The 18176-nt window shown below is 37.0% G+C and overlaps 1 protein-coding gene across 1 annotated transcript in view; it reads right to left on the minus strand.

The window, feature by feature from the left end:
- Window positions 1–9277: 9277 nt before the first annotated feature.
- LOC146004614 (uncharacterized) overlaps window positions 9278–18176 on the minus strand; it is a 123442-nt gene continuing 114543 nt past the window's right edge. Inside the window, exons 11-12 of the mRNA XM_083143487.1 lie at window positions 10841–10971; window positions 9278–9380 (exon numbers count right to left, since the gene is read on the minus strand). Coding sequence (XP_082999613.1) covers window positions 9278–9380; window positions 10841–10971 — 234 coding nt within the window. The remainder of the gene's footprint in view (window positions 9381–10840; window positions 10972–18176) is intronic.

Raw genomic sequence — 18176 nt, forward strand, 5'->3', positions numbered from 1 at the left:
CGAGGAGAGGAGGGGGAGAGTGGACCAGGCTTCCTTATGGCACGAGCTGAACGGAAGAAGGGAAAGCTGTGCTGGGACATTTCGTCCATGGTTTTTTTCCTTGTGGTCGCTCTGTAGGGTTCGCTTGCTGTGTTTATTACTGCTTTCTGTGTTGTGTTTGTGATGTCTCTTACAATTCGTAACAAACCGTTTCGAAGTGGAACAAAGAAAACAAAGACGTATTGGTCCCTGTTGCACATTCTACAAAACACCCTTGATATAATACACAATGCCACAAACCAATCAGTTACTACATGTTCTTTACTGTATTTATAATAGTTTGCATAATAATACTGTTGATACTATTCTGATTACTGCTGTGTACATTTGTGCTAATTATACGATTTACTAAGGATACCAATTTAATTGAATGACCGAAAATGAAGTTCCATGTTTACAAACAAGTTTATCTACTAATGTGACGTAGTGAATACTTTCCTGATATGTTCCGTTTGCTTATATAGTATATGGATGGTTATTTTTTTTAATTCTGTACCCTTACATAATTCGTAAACATCTATACGTATTTTGGCGGCGATGTTACTACGTTTGAAACTTCATTGTTTTTTCAACAGCTGACGATTTTCACGAAACCCGCTTCCTGAACAAAGTGCCCCTATTTTGCCAATGCGCACTTTCGTCCATGGTCTCAGCTTAAGTAGCTAGACAGTATGTCTGTAGGGCCACCCCGATGGTGGCAATCTCTGTGCCTTGTAAGCAAGGGGTCCTGTGTTCGATGGAGACACGTAGTGTTATAATTCAACATTAAACTCTAGGTCCACCATGACTAACCTATTTGTACATAAAGTGGATTTATAATAAAACCTCAAATCAATTTAACTGATTCTTCTAAGCTTTTAGGTCCAAAACATTAACAAAATATAGGATATATATTATTCGTAACTCCTTTTCGCTCTTAAATTTTACGGTGATTTTATACTTCTTTTTTTTAAATCCTGCAATATTGTATATTTCCCACTATTGAAATTTTTCTATACATATATTAATGCTGGACTCAATTTCCAATCAAGCTTTGTAATCAAGGGGTCCCGGATTCGATGTCTAGTAGACACACATATTGGTTCGGATCCCATTCAGTCCCGATTAGTCTATCTGTTCACAAATTAGACTTGCAACAACCCATTATCTCTTTACCTTAATATCCAGGAACAGTAACTTGTCGATCTGAATTCTGATTTGCTAATTCTTCACATGTTTACATAGTCTACGGTATTCTTTTGTATTAAAATCGTTAGAATTAAATGCAAAATTTACTTTAGTTTTCCTTCAAAACGCTTTGAATTCAAATCTTTATTCTTCCATAGCATTTGAACTTCATTGAAAAACAAGCCTGGGAAAAACGCAGCGGGCTGTTTCCATTGCATGCATGGCGCCTCGAAATCTGGACACGAGTCTGCGAGGAGTAGCGATCGACAAGCGAAAATAACAATTATACCAATACAAAATTAGATTATAGCAGTATACATTGACTTGCATTTTGTTACTTCCAGTTTGCAAATGCAGCAGTAGTCACGTTGTCATTGTGCACATATTTTGATTGAAAGAAAAGCTATAAGAAAACCGAGGACAATGTCAGAATGTCAAAGAATACGGCACACAGTAGTGACAAGAGAGAGGGGAGAAGGTACACGTCGCGAAAATTGGTTGCTATTGCTAAGACCCTTCATTCATTTCTGACATTCACTTGCATCCTCGCAATTAGCCAGAAGTGGTAGAAATGCGACGTCAAATAAACTAAATAAACTAACAATAAGTATAAAACAATTGCAAAAAACATGCATGACACTTCGAAATATGGATTTTTGAATTTAGTAATCCTCTCTCAACAGTGGCGTAGCAACATATAGCGAAGCCCTGGTTGAGATTAGAATTCGAGGCCCCAATCCAATGGCAGAAATTAAATGGAAGTGGGGGTGAGCAGTCGCTCCCCTCTTTTTTCAGAACTGTGCTAAACCTTATCTGCCAAGGGAAACTAAACTGACCTTGTAATTTTTGTTTTCTAATCATTGATGCGTGTTTACAAGACATTCCAATTTAGTCGGAACAGTCTATTCTTTCAAATCCCTGTCCCAATATCTTTCAAACTCAAGTCGTAATTTGACTAAATGTTTCGAGGTTTTATTTTGGAGGCGTTAACCCCCATTTAGACATGTTCTTCATTTTAATAATGATTGCTAATTATTAATAATAATTAATTAATAATTATTTCTTCCCGATACTTTGGACCTTAACATTGCAACTCTACAATTCTACAATTAGGAAAGATAATAGTAGACAAATTGTTCACCACCATTTTAATTCTCTCATTACTCTTTAGTGTTGACCATGGGACGAGACGGGACAGGCTTTTAAAAATTCGAGACGAGACGAGATTGACCATGTGTCATAAGACAAACGAATATTTTCGAGACGAGACAGCATTTCCACGAGACTACACGAGACGAGACAGGCCAAAGTCTCGTCTCGTGGGCAACACTACTCTACATCCTGTGTTCTTCTAAGGGGTCATTGATTCTTTTGATGCGAAGCTTATGTTGACTGCGTTTCTATTTCAACCCATTATCATGACACTGTGGAAAACAGACTGAATGAAAATACAGTGGAGATGGACATATTACTTTTACCGTTGGGTGTACACTGAGCACTATACGAGCTACGAGCTAGCACTAGCTCGTACAATAATATTACCGAAACATTGGTGGTCACATCCAGTACTCCCAACAGCATTTCGACGACCAGGGTCGACCACCTGGTTAGCACAACGCGCTACGACGCTGTGGGTTCCGGGTTCGAATCCAGGGTTGGGCATGGACGTTCTTTGTGAGTGTTCCGTGATCAATTTTCATCATATCATCACTCATCCTCATCATCGCGATCAGCCAAAAGTGTCAGAAAATCGACGTAAAATAACCTAACTCAACAAATCCAATAGCATTTCGGATCTTCTCTTTTGTTCCACATTTTCGGATATGTCTCCAACCTCCTCAAAAAAATTCTGGGTACGGGCCTATTCTAGGAAGGAAGGAAACAACGCAAGCGTTTAAATGTCTCGCGCTTGCTTCGTGCCAGTTAGAGGTGTTTGTTGTTAACTTATTAAAATCGGGAATGCAAGGTCAAGATATTGAAGAGAATACAAGAAAAAGGACGTTCTATTCAATGAAAGAATAAATGTGTAAAAATGTCTAAGCAAGTTATCGTAAATTTTTCCTAACTGTTTCACATGAGAAATACGACGATCATTTTTTACTTCTTTCGTGCCCCTTAGACTTAAGACCTGCCTGCCTGTATGTTATGCCTCTGATTGGACGTATTCATTCAAATTATAACGTTTAACTAGAATTTAAAACCAGATAAATACAGAATGTTTTAATATTACTGCCCACAAATAAAATAGCATTTTCCATGCCCCCCTCCACTTCTATTTATAACATTTTTCGTATCAAGCTCCTTTAAGCGCGAAGTCCCGTGCCGTCGCGCACTTCTTCCACCCCTTGCTACACCCCTGCCTCTCAATGCCTTGGATTTCCTCGAAAGTGAATATTCTTTACGTTGCTAAACTAACATTTTCCCCCTAGGATAGTGAAATGATCCACATTAATGAAGCGACTGAAGAATGCGACGTATGTTTACGTTAATTTTAAGCGTTTTTCTACGTCGTAGTTTAATCGTTAATGAGCATTAATGGTGGAATCCGAATGAACACGATGATATATTCATTCCTCACCCAGGATTCAAAAGTAGGGCTTCTGGCTTCGTAGCCACTTCTTTATGGAGGCTGGAAGATAAGTAATGAATACATTTGATTAGATGATTTTTAGCGTCGCTTTTTTCATTTTTGGCTAATCCAAACGACGAGGATGAGTAATAATATGATGAAATTGATGAAGGGCACCGGCAAGGGAACACCATGCCATGTTCCTCCACCGCGTGTCGAACCCGCGACCCCTAGATACATCAGAGCGTGGTGTGTATCACTCATGTATCCTTCACTACGGTAGAGATCGAGAATGTGTGGAGCCATATCATTTGCTCGAATGGTGTCACGGCAGACTGCCATACACAGGGGAGAACTTTACCTCTTGTAGCAGTCGCCACATATATTTTGATTTCATAAAATCTTCGCTGTCCCTTCAAGTACATTTGCTTCTGTAATTTTGTAAATATTGTTATATAAAGACCACACTGAGGGAAGGAATACGCTATCTTTCACTAAACCTGAATACTGTGTGACCATTTACTTCATTGCATTATTAATTATAAAATGCAATCAAATACACGGCTATAAATTATCAGGTTTAGAAACGGGAAGAGTATTTATGTCGTTTACATTTTATTTTGCCATCTAGAAAGTAATGTTTACTACAGTGGATTTAATATTTTCGTTAAGGTCATAGAAGGCAAATATGTTGTTTCCAGGCATTATATAAAAAATTAAATCGATGTCTTCAACTCGAGCTTTTTCCCTCAAAGTTTTCTGGTGGGGAACATTATCAAATGTACATGTCATTGTTCTCTCGGTTGTTTTATGCATAAGATGGCGCAGTGGTAGCGTCGTTGCCTTGTAATCAAGGAATCCCGAGTTCGATAACCGGTGGAAGCTCATAGTGGTTCGGATCCCACTTTAAACTGTAGGTCCAGTCCCGATTAGCCTTATTGTGCATAAAGTGGTCTTAAAACACCAAATCAATCAATCAATTATGTATAAGCAAATGCATTATACGCATATAATAATGCGAATATCTCTGCGTAAGCATTTGTATGTTATCTTTTTACATTTGAACTATGAAAAAACACACGCAAACCGAAGTGACGAGCAGGACACAGTTCCTACTTTGTGAAAATAACGCAATGGAGAGATCAAGCGTAAGATACCGTGACAACAGACACAGGGGGGAAATGCGCGGTGAACTTACTACAAGCAGGGAAGCGATTGTTTTGCCCCTGCGACGTTGTCGGGTGAAGACTTTCCCCTCTCATTTAGTCGCACGTTAAACAGAGCGAGCGAGTACAGAAGACGTCAAATACGTGTAGCATGCAACGTCGCAAAAAGACATCGCAGCTCTCTGTCCACGGTTTCGGCGCGGCTGCAGAGGCGAGAGTGAAAACTTCGCTTCACTTATCAGTGTTGCCAAACACGACTGTTAAAAAAGAACTGCATTGAAATTAAATGTAGTTAAGGATTGCAATCAAGCCGTTAACTTTGAGAAGTATAAACGTTTGTCTTCGTGGTCTACGAATAGGGATCCTATGTTCGAATACCGTACGAGTCTTGGGATGCTTTCAGACCGAAGTGAGAAGCGACACGTGTCTCTTGGAAACAAACACTCAATAATATATGCTATGCTGCACGGGTAGTGTTACTTCAGTGAGAAACCCCTCGTTGCTCGTCGCTTCGTCCCAATGGAACTTTCGTACCGAAGCGATAAATTCACCTTAATATTTCAAATCCCTGACTACTGTCATGAATATCTGATTGTGTGTGTGTGTGTATGTGTGTGTTTTGTTGTATGTTCGTGTGCGTAGGTTAGGTTTTTATTCCCGTATGTATTTTTTTATTTTTTTTTATCATTTTTTTTCTTTCTAATTTTATATTTCTCTTTTTATATTTTAAAATTTTCCTTTCTATGTAATGGTTTAAACGTTGTTGTAAACATGGTTAAGTGGTAGAAAAGGCTACAAAGCCTTAACTTCGCCATGATAAACAAGACGCAATAAATAAATAAATAAATAAATAAATGACTTTGGAAACAAAAATTCTTAAATAAATAAAACTTTCTAACAAATGTGATATGACAAACTACACGTGTCACTTGCATGTTTCACGCACTGGAGACGTTATCGTGTTGCTTCGGTCTGGTGGTCATGCCTACGCATTGAATGCTTTCTTGCAGAGAGATTTTAAACCGAAACGACAGGCAACAAGTAGCAAACGACGGTTGCAAATGACACTGAAGTTCATACCGAAGTGACAAGCGAAAAGAAAGACAAGCCACTTCAATCTTCAAGTAAGCATTCACTGTTAAAGCCCGAATACCAGACCTAGGCGACCCAATTCAGGATATTGACAAACGGAAGTAACAGGTGAAACTTGCTTCTTCGTTTCGAAACGTGTCGCTCGCTTCTCGGCTTCCTCTTCTGAAAGTCATGGATGTCATGCAGCGTGTCGCCTTGGTCTGTTAGAGCATTTGAGAAAAACGCTTGCTTGTAGACAGAGGTATCGTGTCACTTGTCACTTCGATATGAACACCCCCTACCTTTTGCCGGATCGCTTGTCGCCTTGGTCAGAAATCTCCATTCTTATCCTCATCATGGCCGAAAGGAGACAAGTAACGAGTTTCTACTGATAAAATCTGATAACTCTACTCTTTGTTTCCTGGTAATGGAAGAAAATGAGCTTTACAAATGGATTTCTGTTTACCAGTATTATAGTAAAACCCAACTAATAATTTGTTATAGGCACATATAGAAGGGTCACATTTGGAGGAATAAATTCTATTGTAGCATTTTGTTTGATTGCAGGATTAAAGCCGACCCCCGTGGTGGAGTGGTTAACACATCGCGCTACGACACCAGGGTTCCCGAGTTCGAATCCCGGTCTGGGCATGGATGTTGTGGGAGTCGATTCATCAATTTCATGATATCATCACTCATCCCCATCTTCGCAAATTAGCCAACAGTGGTACAAAAAGCGAAGTAAAACAAAACAAATCAATTACAATTACACTTGGAGGGTTAGAAGATAATAGAAAAACAGATCTGGTTCCAAAGTTTTAAGTTGGCAACATTGACAGCTCGGAAGCAACAAGACGGCCAGGCGAGAGGGGAACCCCGTGGGCATTTGCACGTACCTTTCCTCGCCTCTCAACCCCCTGGGATGTTCGGTACCAATACATGCGAAATAGATCCAAGATTTTACACACCCACACTTCCTTGTCCAAGGAGATGCGATTAAACACCACACTTTTACACAGACGTGAAGCTTCCAGAGCTGGCAGAGTTTAACACACACGTTAACACACAAATCGAACAAATAGCGACTTTTTGGTACCTTCGAAATACTTCGCGTACATGTCGAAAGGGGTCTCAGGAGTCTCGCAATGGTCTTTTCTTTGTTGGGACCGGCAAAAAGTCCCAACAATTTTTTTGGTCCCATTAAGAAAGGTCTTTAAACATACGCTGGTTCCCACAAGAATATATCTGCGTACTCACACACACACACACACACACACACACACACACACACATATATATATATATATATATATATATATATATATGTGTGTGTGTGTGTGTGTGTGTGTGTGTGTATTAAATGTTTTTGAAAAAATTATAGTTGCTACATATCGATATTCGGTTTTGAAATTATGATAATTCTGTAAATATAATCCCACATATATTCACTAAAATGCTAATCTCATTTTGCACTACTGTATCGTAACGGTATACTATTGATTCATTTTCATACAAATATGGCGCAGGATAATACCTCTCTCCTCAGTCTTCCACCCTTGAAGTTAAATATTGTATACTGTCTGGTTATTTTACTTACTTTATTTGTAGACTTTTCTTCACTTTACTTTAAATTGAAAGGGATATGGTGGACTCAGAAAAACGTGTTACTCATGCAATTATTGCAGGGAAATAACACCACAAGATTAAAATAAAGTGGTATGGGAAGGAAAAAACTTATGGTATGGAAAAGGATGGAAAGGAAAGAAACCAGGTAAATTGCTGTTGACTGATACTAAAAATCATTTACAAAGAAAATTACTGTATGTATTACTTGCTTCAGTCTCCATTTTTTCAAAGGATTAAACATGGCCACATGTATCAATGCACTCCAAAATTTGAACTCATTCATTCAATATCGAAAAGAACAAGAGTTAAATTTCAGATACATGCCTCATCTGGATGGGAGCTACCATTTAATTTCTATATTTTCTAATTCTCAAATAACAAGAGTTTTTTTCTGACACATAACTGTTTGAATATGTTTTCCCAATCAGGTTGTCATCAGATTATTATTACGTCGTAATATTTCATTTTAAATTCAGCATAACGCACATAGTTCAAATATCTTATAACACCAATATCCATAGAATACACATCAATTCGGGAGAATACTTTGGTATTAATTATTATAAAACGCTCATTACCTCACCTCATAAATCGTGTTGAAGTATTTCGACACACACGCATATATATATATATATATATATATATATATATATACGAGGGGTTAGTGAAATGTTTTGAGCCTCACAGAGAAGGGGTGTTACAGCGACAATTTCTTATTATGTATTCTCTACATAATCACATAATCTCTATAATGACCCCCCAGATCAATCCACTTATGCATTCTGTGCTGCACTTTGCTTACAGTAATCTGGTAGAATGATTTGTCCTGAGTCTCACACCACTGAATGACCTCCTTCGTCCGTGTGGAAGTGACTTCCTCGAATTCTTCATAGCAGGGAAAATATAAAAATTGATGGGGCAGATGTGGCAAATAAGGTGGATGGGGAAGTGCGGTGAAGCCACACTCGACCAAAGGAGACTGTGCAGTGAGGCGTTGTCGATAGAGGCACCGGAGAACGGCCCTGTCGATCACTCTCTTCTCTGACACTTCATTCAATTTCAACCTGACAAAAATTTAGAAGAAAACATGTGAATTTCATAAAAGTTCTCACAGACTGTCCTAAAACTCAAACCTCACAGCCTCCAAAATTTTAACTATCAAACATTATTCCTTCCATGTGAGGTTCAAACCTTTTTACTCTCCCCTCGTACATGCCTAGGTTTTGGATACAGTAATCTTCAAAGAGAAACTTTAAGAATCGAATTTGAAAGAACCTCTTAGAATATGTTTCGAAGTTTCTATTCAAGCGAAATATTCAGAAACAGAAAACGTCTATGAAAAGATATCTAAGCAGATATTTATTACCTTCAGTGTCCGTTGTGGATCTGAAATGGTGGCTAAAGCATAATCATTGTATGCCGTTTCAAATTGTATAACATTACTTGTTTTGTTTATGGTGTTCGTGTAGACCCTTAAAAGTAGAAAAAAGTAGTAAGAATAATTCCACAAATATACACTTTAGTAAAGAATGTTTGAAAGAGAATTGCAACTGAAATAAGATACAAAAATTTGTAGAATCAGGATGAGTTTCTACATTGTTTTGTACCTATACATACTAACCACATCAAATATATTAAGTCAGTGGTTCTCAAACTGTGGTATGCGTATCCCCAGGGGTACAAAAACAACTTGAAGGGAGTACGCAATCAGCTCCGAGAGTGGTTTTTCATCCATGGTGTACCTAAAAAAAAGTACCGAAATAGACTAAATTTGAAGCTGAATCTCCGCTTGAAAGTTCCAAGTGCACAAACAGACATCAAGAAACTGTATCAGGCTATGCAGGCACATCCTTCTCACAAGAAGCTCTCAGGATTTACAATAATATCTCCAAAATCGTGCTTGGCAATTTGTTTACAAATTTATTTTTGTGCTTTACCTTTTTCAATAACACTGGAAAAAAATAAATGAAAATTAAAGCGTTACACATGACAAAAATATTTGAGTACCACTGCATTACGTGATATAGAAACACCTTTGTCAAGCCAATTTATTGTGCTCTATTGCGGTCTATTTCATTGCTTCTAGACATCTGCATTTACTTGCTATACGCTCTAAAGTCATTGTAGTGTTTCGGAACAATACGATATTAACAATAAGGAAAATAACAATCTCGAATTAACGAACAATATGAACAATTCCTCGTAATACAGGGATATTAAAAAAAGACAAAACTTTTTGTGGAAATGCAGATGATTAATATTTTTACTACATTTTTCCTTGTTAGATGCTGAGTAAAAGTGAAAATTTATGTAATTGAGGCTATAAACTGCATAAATAGCTGATTAGGTAAAATTGTTGCTGTAGACATGTGATTAGCTGTGTTTTTTTTGTCTTGTTTTTCCTCGCAGTCGCATCTTCATAACACGTTCTTATGACACAGTGAACAGTGACCGATACATACACATGGCGTGAGAGATTTTTTTTACACTAAACAGGCAGAGAGGTTACACCATACGTGGTTTGAACAGGATAGTGCTACAGCCCATATCGCCAACAACGCAATGGCGTATTTGGTACACTGCTTTCATGGACAAGTAATCTCTGGGGGTCCTGGCCAGCTCAGTCTCCAGATTTATCATCACCCGACATTTTCATGTGGGATTACCTCAACGATGTTGCCTACGTAACACATCCCCACACTATTCCAGAATTGCAGGAACATATTCAAGACTATGTTGATGCAATTTCACAGCAGATGTTAAAAATAGTCTTTATAAACATGATTCGCCGTATTCAACTGTCTGAATCTCACAATGATGAACATTTTAAGCACTTATTGTAAATATTGTATAATAAATCGATTTCACATAGGTAACTTTGCGTCTCTTTTTGATCACCCTGTAGCATGTTCTGCTAGATCCAATTCATACTCAGATCTCTACATAGTTAACTTTAAACTTATCTCAGTAACCAATATACCGTGGTGATAATTTTCACAAAGTTATAACAAAATAGCAATCTACTCCAATATTGTTAAAATGTATAGACTCATTTCATCATTCGTCGCGAGTAAAGCTCCAGTACTTACGCCATAAGAATTCTGGAGTATGTTTACACACGTGTTTTCTTCTCGTCTCGAAAAAGTTAAGTTATCAAGCTAATAAATAATGACAAATTAATAACTGCAATGTCTGTACTTACTGCTCGTCTCCTAGTTCAGTGTTGAACCCATAACATAGACCATTGTCTGTCCATATAACTCTGGGCATGTAACAACAATTAGGAATTGTTAATGTACTTTGAAAATATCTCTCCTCGCCAGTTAACATAACCTAAAAATGAGTAATTGCAAAGTATAGTTATTACTAAATAATAATTCATGTGTCTTCCTGAAGTTAATGTCACCTCCATTATAAAATGATTATTTATAATAGGAACAATGTGAAACTTGGTGCCAAATTCTATCAAGAGTTGTGAATAAGGTACGCCTAATGAAAGTATTGCTCCTCATTTGGTATACATTTCCGCTATCTTTAATCCAATTTTTTAATTCATTTTGGAAAATTTCCTGTGGCAGTAATTTCACGCCACCTTATCACAGCCAGTTAAGCGTCTTCCAAACGTCGAAATATTCCCCACGAAGGGTGTTTTCTGAAGGGTAAACAGTGAAACGTCTGAGGAAGCCAAATCCGATCTGTAAGGGGTTTGGGGCATCACAGACCATCCCATTTCGGCAATAGCCTGTGAAATCCCCATTGAGGTGTGTGGATAGGCATTATCATGGTGTAACACAACATTATGAAGTATAATATCACTTATTTTCTTTCTAATAGCTTCTTCAATGGCTGTACATAGTGGGCGCTGTTTATCGTTGCACTTTATTAAAGTACAGGGTGAGTCGAATGTGAGGAATTATAAGGCAAATGTGTGATGACCATTTTCCGGGGAGGTGAGTAGGTCGGCGAGGTCCCGTTGAGTGGCCCGCGAGGTCCCCTGACCTCACACCAATGGATTACTTACTAACTATGGGGTCACCTGAAGGCAATGGTTTATTCCAACCAGACCTACACATCTGCAAGCTTGTAACGTACGCCGGGTTTACTGAAGGAGGGATGTATGTAAACAAACCGCGAACGTTAGAAGCTTTAAAGGACAACATTTCTGCTGATATCGGGAACATCATTGGTGAAACACTGTAGAGAGTCGCGGCGAATATGCAAACGTGGGTTGAGGCGTGCCTCCTTGAAAACGCCGGATACTTCCAACACATTCTCTGATCACAATCAACAGTACACTATCCAAGGTACGTACGTCATATATGAATTACGTTAATATCTACATGGTATAATTCACATAACAGCTCATTTCGTAGGGCCGGTTCTATAAGAATCACCCTGTATTATAAATAATGTTCCTTTCTGCAATTTACAGGCTGTCAGTTACAACAATTTACTGTCATATACAACAATATAATGAAAGAATGTTTTCACAAGAGACAGTAGATTGATTGGTTGGTTGATTTGGTGTTTTACGTCCACTTTATGCACAGTAAGGCTAATCGGAACTGGACCTACAGTATAAAGTGGGATCCGAACCACTTGTTCCTCCACCGGTTATCGAGCCCGGGACCCCTTGATTACAAGGCAACGACGATACCATTGCACCATCGGGGAGGCCCAAGAGACATTAGAATCTTGTTGACTGGGTAGAGATTTGCCAGCGGAAAAATATTTGATCGGGACGGGATTGAAGAGGGAGCATTAATAATCCTGGCATTCGGGACTGAAAAGATTCGTTATTTCCTGACAAGGTCGGAAAACCTTCTGGACAGGAAATTTTCAAAATTTACTGATGCTGTGAAATTCTCTAATTGTTGCTACACATTATTTAATTTTCAAGTCTTTGTTTTTCAATTCTTGAATAATCACTGTTAACTTCAAGATATTTCAGACACTTACCCTGCAGAAATTATCAAGAAATACCCTACCTTGAATACGATTTTTGGTAATTAATTCTCGTCTGTTCGGGATTACGAAGAGTTAAAAAATAACTTCCCGAAGTCGGGATCTGATCTTGATAACTCACACCCCAACATTTTGAATTTTTCATTTTTTTTACAGTATCCTTCGGCAAGTAAAACATTGATCAAAGATACCTTAAAGGATAGTAAATAAAGTGGTCTCTGTTCGATATCTGTGCTTTGTCAAAGAGTACAAAAATACAACAAAGTCTTCATCAACAAAGTGATAAATGATCGTGGAAAGAAGCAACGTGAATTCAGTTTCTATCTATGCAGCAGACTGGAGTTAGAACTTGTACATAGCACCAAAGCATTTTCAATTTATTTTCAATTTTTTTTATTTTAAAGTACAATAATAATAGAAATAATAAAAAAATGGAACACGTTTCTATGACTCAAGAGCAAGATATGAAATCTTACTCTGAGAAAAAAATTCTGCGGGTGGATTGCTTCATCTCCATAGACTCCCGGAGTTTTCAGTGGTTCTATGGACCCATACATTCCTCTCTTTTCAGAAATGCAGTGATTTCTCTTTGCTTTGCTCTGTCATCCATGTTGTTTATTTGCGAATTTCAAAAAATATATATATATACACAGTGGTAACACACTACATGTCAGTGCAGTTCTATTAAAAACAGTAAAAAAATTCAAAATATATTTATGAGAAGTCATTAATTTCAAGATACTCTTCATAAAATTAAATGCTCTCTGACCAAGGAAAGTACGTATTATCAGTGCTATATCATTTGAAGAACAGAGAAATCGTAGCAAAAATTGAAGCTAACAATGAAATTATAATAAATTCAAATATGAGTTCATTCGATGTTAGCTTCACACAATACAGAAGTAGCATTAATACAGAAAATTGAAGTAACAGTCTATCAAAGAAGCTGAAATAGCCAAATTGTATGCCATCTGGAGAATATATTAATCTTTGTCAACACAACATGAACACTCTTGGGTATTTCCACATTGTGATTCACTGATCAAATTATTGATTTCTTATTTACTACATACAAAAACTCTCTGAAATAGCATTGAGGTAAGATACGATTATTAAATTTTACACTGCATTTATATCAAAAAACACCAGAGCAGATGTTTCATTCCCGGAACGATATGCTAGACAGTATATCTTGTGTTATGAAGTAGAATGATCAAATGATGATGATCATGATTACATGATCAAATGACATTTTTACTTATGTGGTATTTACTATTAGTTTTGACGGTCCTGTGAATCCGCTCAATATAATTATATGTTTATTGAAATTATTAATTTCATATTATACAAGTCACTTTCAAATAACAGTTAAAAAATGTATGATAACTACCTTGTACAACGTTAATTTTGTTTTATGTTATTTGTTGCGCTATACGCTGTATAAATGAAGTAATTTTTGGAATTCTAACGTTGTTATAGCAACGAGAATCAATAGTCACTATGTAGCAATTGATATAATGGAATTGGAAATAGATAATAGTGAACTGCATATTGGTCAGTTATTTTAATAATACTTAGAATCATAGAAGTTGTACCTTCTCCTTCGCGTTATAATTTGGAATATTTATGATCGAAATGTAATCGTGCAAATGATTGACTAGTGAATATCACAGTATAATTGGTGGTCAAGTATTGTGGAACGTTACCAGCACGATCTTGAGGAATGTATTTTGTTTTAGTGTTCACTTACACCAATGTTCTCGTGAATCTAGTTTGTACATAAATTTCAATTATGTACGCATCGACCTATCCTTATAATCTGAGATCCAAAACAAGTTTTACAGCCAGATCTATCAATTGTGGTGATGAACCTGATGACTCACAAAAAAAGAATGGTGCCATGGATATGGTGAAGTGCTGCAAAGTTCCCAATAAGGAAAGGTTGGTAGCTTGTGAAATTGTGGTCATTGGTTTCATATACAATGTTTGGGTTTGTCCGATAAGCATTGGAAATTATATCAGTTAAATGAAAATTATTTCTTTAAAGATTGTGATCCATCTTATGATCCGTTCAGTATTGAAGCTTTCGTGCAATGGAAACGAAGCCAGGAAAATGTTCAAGACATTAACATTCGTCCTTCTGTGTTGACCGAGACGTCAATGGAAAAAGTAATGTGTTCCTTTTCAAATGTTTGATCTGCTTGCAGATTTAAGGAAAATCAGCGAGTCCCAACAGGTGGAATTTACAAAAATTAGGGAAACTCAACAGTCTCAAAAGCTTGAGTTTACTATAATGACGGAAACTCAAGAGTCCATGAGGCAAACTCAAGAGTCTCAACTTGAGTTTACAAAAATCACGGAATCTCAACGGGAAACTCAAAATTCACAACAACTATTAACTGAAGTTGCCGAGTCCTGCAAATTAGCAACACGTTCATTACACCAGGAAATGGAAATGGAAGTGCAAGGGCTAACAGAGAAAATCGAGGAAATCAACACTACTTGTACAGAGAATTCTGCTAAACTTGCTGGATTGAATGATCAGATCACAGAATATCAGAGCAATGTTTCAGGGTTGTCTCGGCAAGTTCAAAGACTTGAAGTCGTTGTGAACAAGGACGAAATAACAAATAACGTGGAGAGGCTTGTGAAGAAAAGATTACTAAATTAACATCTAATATTTCGACTAATGTTGAATCAAGTAATCCTGTACATTTTTATAGCTCTCACGTGAACGGTAACTGTCAACCTAGTATTCCTGCACGGAACCTAACCTCTCTGAAATCATCTGATTCTTCAGCCTGTGATGTTTCTGATGACGAACACAATCGCATAGCTTCTTCACAAAGACACAAATGTTCTTGAATGTATTATTAATTGTTTCCAAGGACCCGCAGAAGGTTAGTATAATACTAATGTTGATTCGTTCACATCGTGCAAACAATTTGTTGACGAATTTCTGAATCACTAGACGTCTTATTCGTTAACTCAGGCTCAATTGACTGAACTTAGAAGCCGTAAATATGATCCTAAATCGACGAATAGTATGGAAGTTTTTGCTATTCGAACGCATTCAGCATATTATAATTTAGTTGATCGTCCAAATGATGCAGAAGTTATTGATATTTTAATCAATCAGTTGCCCACACCTATTGCACAAACTATATTAGCTGCTAGATTAGATAAAATGGATGATGTAATGCGTTACTAAAGAGGTGTTGGATTTAGTGAATTCAAGATCAAACAAGAATCTTAATGTTCATGATAATGTACATGGAAAAAATTTCCGACAGGGTGGGAATAATTCTAAAAGTTTTACCGACAATAATAGTGCAAGGGCAAAACTGAGAGTTCCAGGTGTTACTAAACGTTCATCGTTTGCGAACGGTGATCAATCTAATGAAAATGAAGGTTCAAGACGTAACGTAATACCTAATGATAGTGTTCATTTTGTTTCTTCTAGCGATGAAAATAAAAGAATTAAGATTCCACGTACATATGTTCCATCTGTTGCTGAAACCCAACAATCAAACTCCAATCAAAAGACGAAGATTTTTTACAGGAATAATAATTTTGGGAAACCTAACCTAACTAACAGACCATATAATAGTTAAAGATGTAATGATGCAGGAATTCAACATTTCCGGCATAATAGAAGTCCACAAATCTGTCAATACTTCAATAATAATGGTAGGTTTTTGTGCAACAGTTTCAATGCTAGAAACGAGCAAGAACAACAGCAATTTACACTGCGTTCTAACTCTCAGTTCTCTAACGATAATTTCCACTCATTCCAACCATGCAGTGTATGTGCCAATTGTGGATATTCATCGTCTCAGTTGTCAACGGGAAACTGTTGTAATGCAACTACAGTGTCGAATACTCCATTAAATGAAAATGCTTCATTTTTCGATCTAAGAGAAACTTCTGGTAAACAGTTCATTTCTTCTGCCCCTCAAAAAACATTAAACGAACGTCGCGGGTGAACGTGAACCAGTTTGCGCGCACTAATGTAAAACAGGATCAGTCTAAATCATATCGTAGTGATATGGTACGAAGAAGAACCTACTTGGACTTTAAATGATCCTGGCATACATACTCCTATTACTGATCAACCTCTGATCACAGGAACAGTTTGCGGTATTAGCATACAATGTGCCATTGACAGTGCAAGTCAATGTAATTTGATCAGTTATGAGTTATAGTGCAGCATAAAATTTATTATTCCGACTGCCAAATTGATTGCAGTGGATCAACCTAAGTTACTGCAGTTTGTAGAACAATCTCTCAAACTGCAGTGTTTTGATTTGACGTTATATCATGTCCCAGGAGTTTTTAATAATTTTGCTGATACGTTGAGCAGATTTCCGTCTTGTACTGCTTATTCTGCACTAGATGATAAATTATATATCAATCAAGTAATTGTGGAAGATTCACAAGATGATACTTCTTCTATTTGGTTAAATGCTCAACGAGCAGATGAAAAATGTAATAATATAATTTCTCACCTGGAAGATAGTACAACTGATAAAGACTTTTCAAAGTATCTTCTTCACAACAAAATTATTTTTTATAAACCAAATTCAGATGAAATTTGTAAACTTGTAGTGCCACGTGAGCTTATAACTTTGGTATTGCACAAAATGCATGATTTAAATGGATATTTTGGTTATCAGAAGGTTTTAGCAGCTTGTAGAAGGGCATAGTTTTAGCCGCAGATGAGAAAATCAATTAGAAATTACCTGAAAGATTGAAGAACAATATTTTCAACATTTCCTGTTTGTAATGTATTATTATCAGATTGTGGAAGCCAATTTACAGTCAGTCACATAATTATTCGGACATACAGTAAATTTCTAACGTTTAAGAGCGGGAAGGGAGTGAAATCTGTGTATAGCGTTGAAGTTGATTTTCGTTTAAAAAATGTCACGTTTAGCACAAAATTGGACGATAAAAATTTAATAAACGAACAGCAACAACAATGTAACGAAGGACGAATCCCTACCGTTGCAAAAATAGTGCCACAAAATTATTCGGACACATAGTAAATGTTAACCTAAATTTGCGATACAGTGACAATTTCGATTTACGGATTGATTGATACTCTGATCATATACTTATATTAACTCTGGTTTCCTGTAGGTTTCTATAGCAATTACGAAAGCGTTTTGTTTAACAAAGTTGTGATATAAGAACATTTTCTATGTAGAAATGGGGCGAAAAGGAAAGGAAAATTAGTGATATAGCAGTTAGTGATATAGCACCACGCTAAGGGTAAAACTTACCGTGCAATTGCCTCAATGTTGAAAATGAAAAAAAGTACTGTTGCAGATATTATTAAGCTATTTAAAGATGAAGACAGGATCGATTCCCACGGTCATACAGGGAGACCAATATTTTTTTCCCCCAGAGAAGAGACAGTAATCGTGAGGAAAATTAAAAAAAAATCAAAGATGAGTGTGTGCTGAGGTAGCTGAGGAATGTGGAAAGCATAGTCATCCTGAAACTATACGAAGAGTGCTCAGAAGGGCAAACTATCATGGCCGTGTAGCCAGGAGAAAGCCATTTGTAAG

This window comes from Lepisma saccharinum, chromosome 22, assembly GCF_977018435.1.
Source record: "Lepisma saccharinum chromosome 22, izLepSacc3.1, whole genome shotgun sequence".
Taxonomy (NCBI): domain Eukaryota; kingdom Metazoa; phylum Arthropoda; class Insecta; order Zygentoma; family Lepismatidae; genus Lepisma; species Lepisma saccharinum.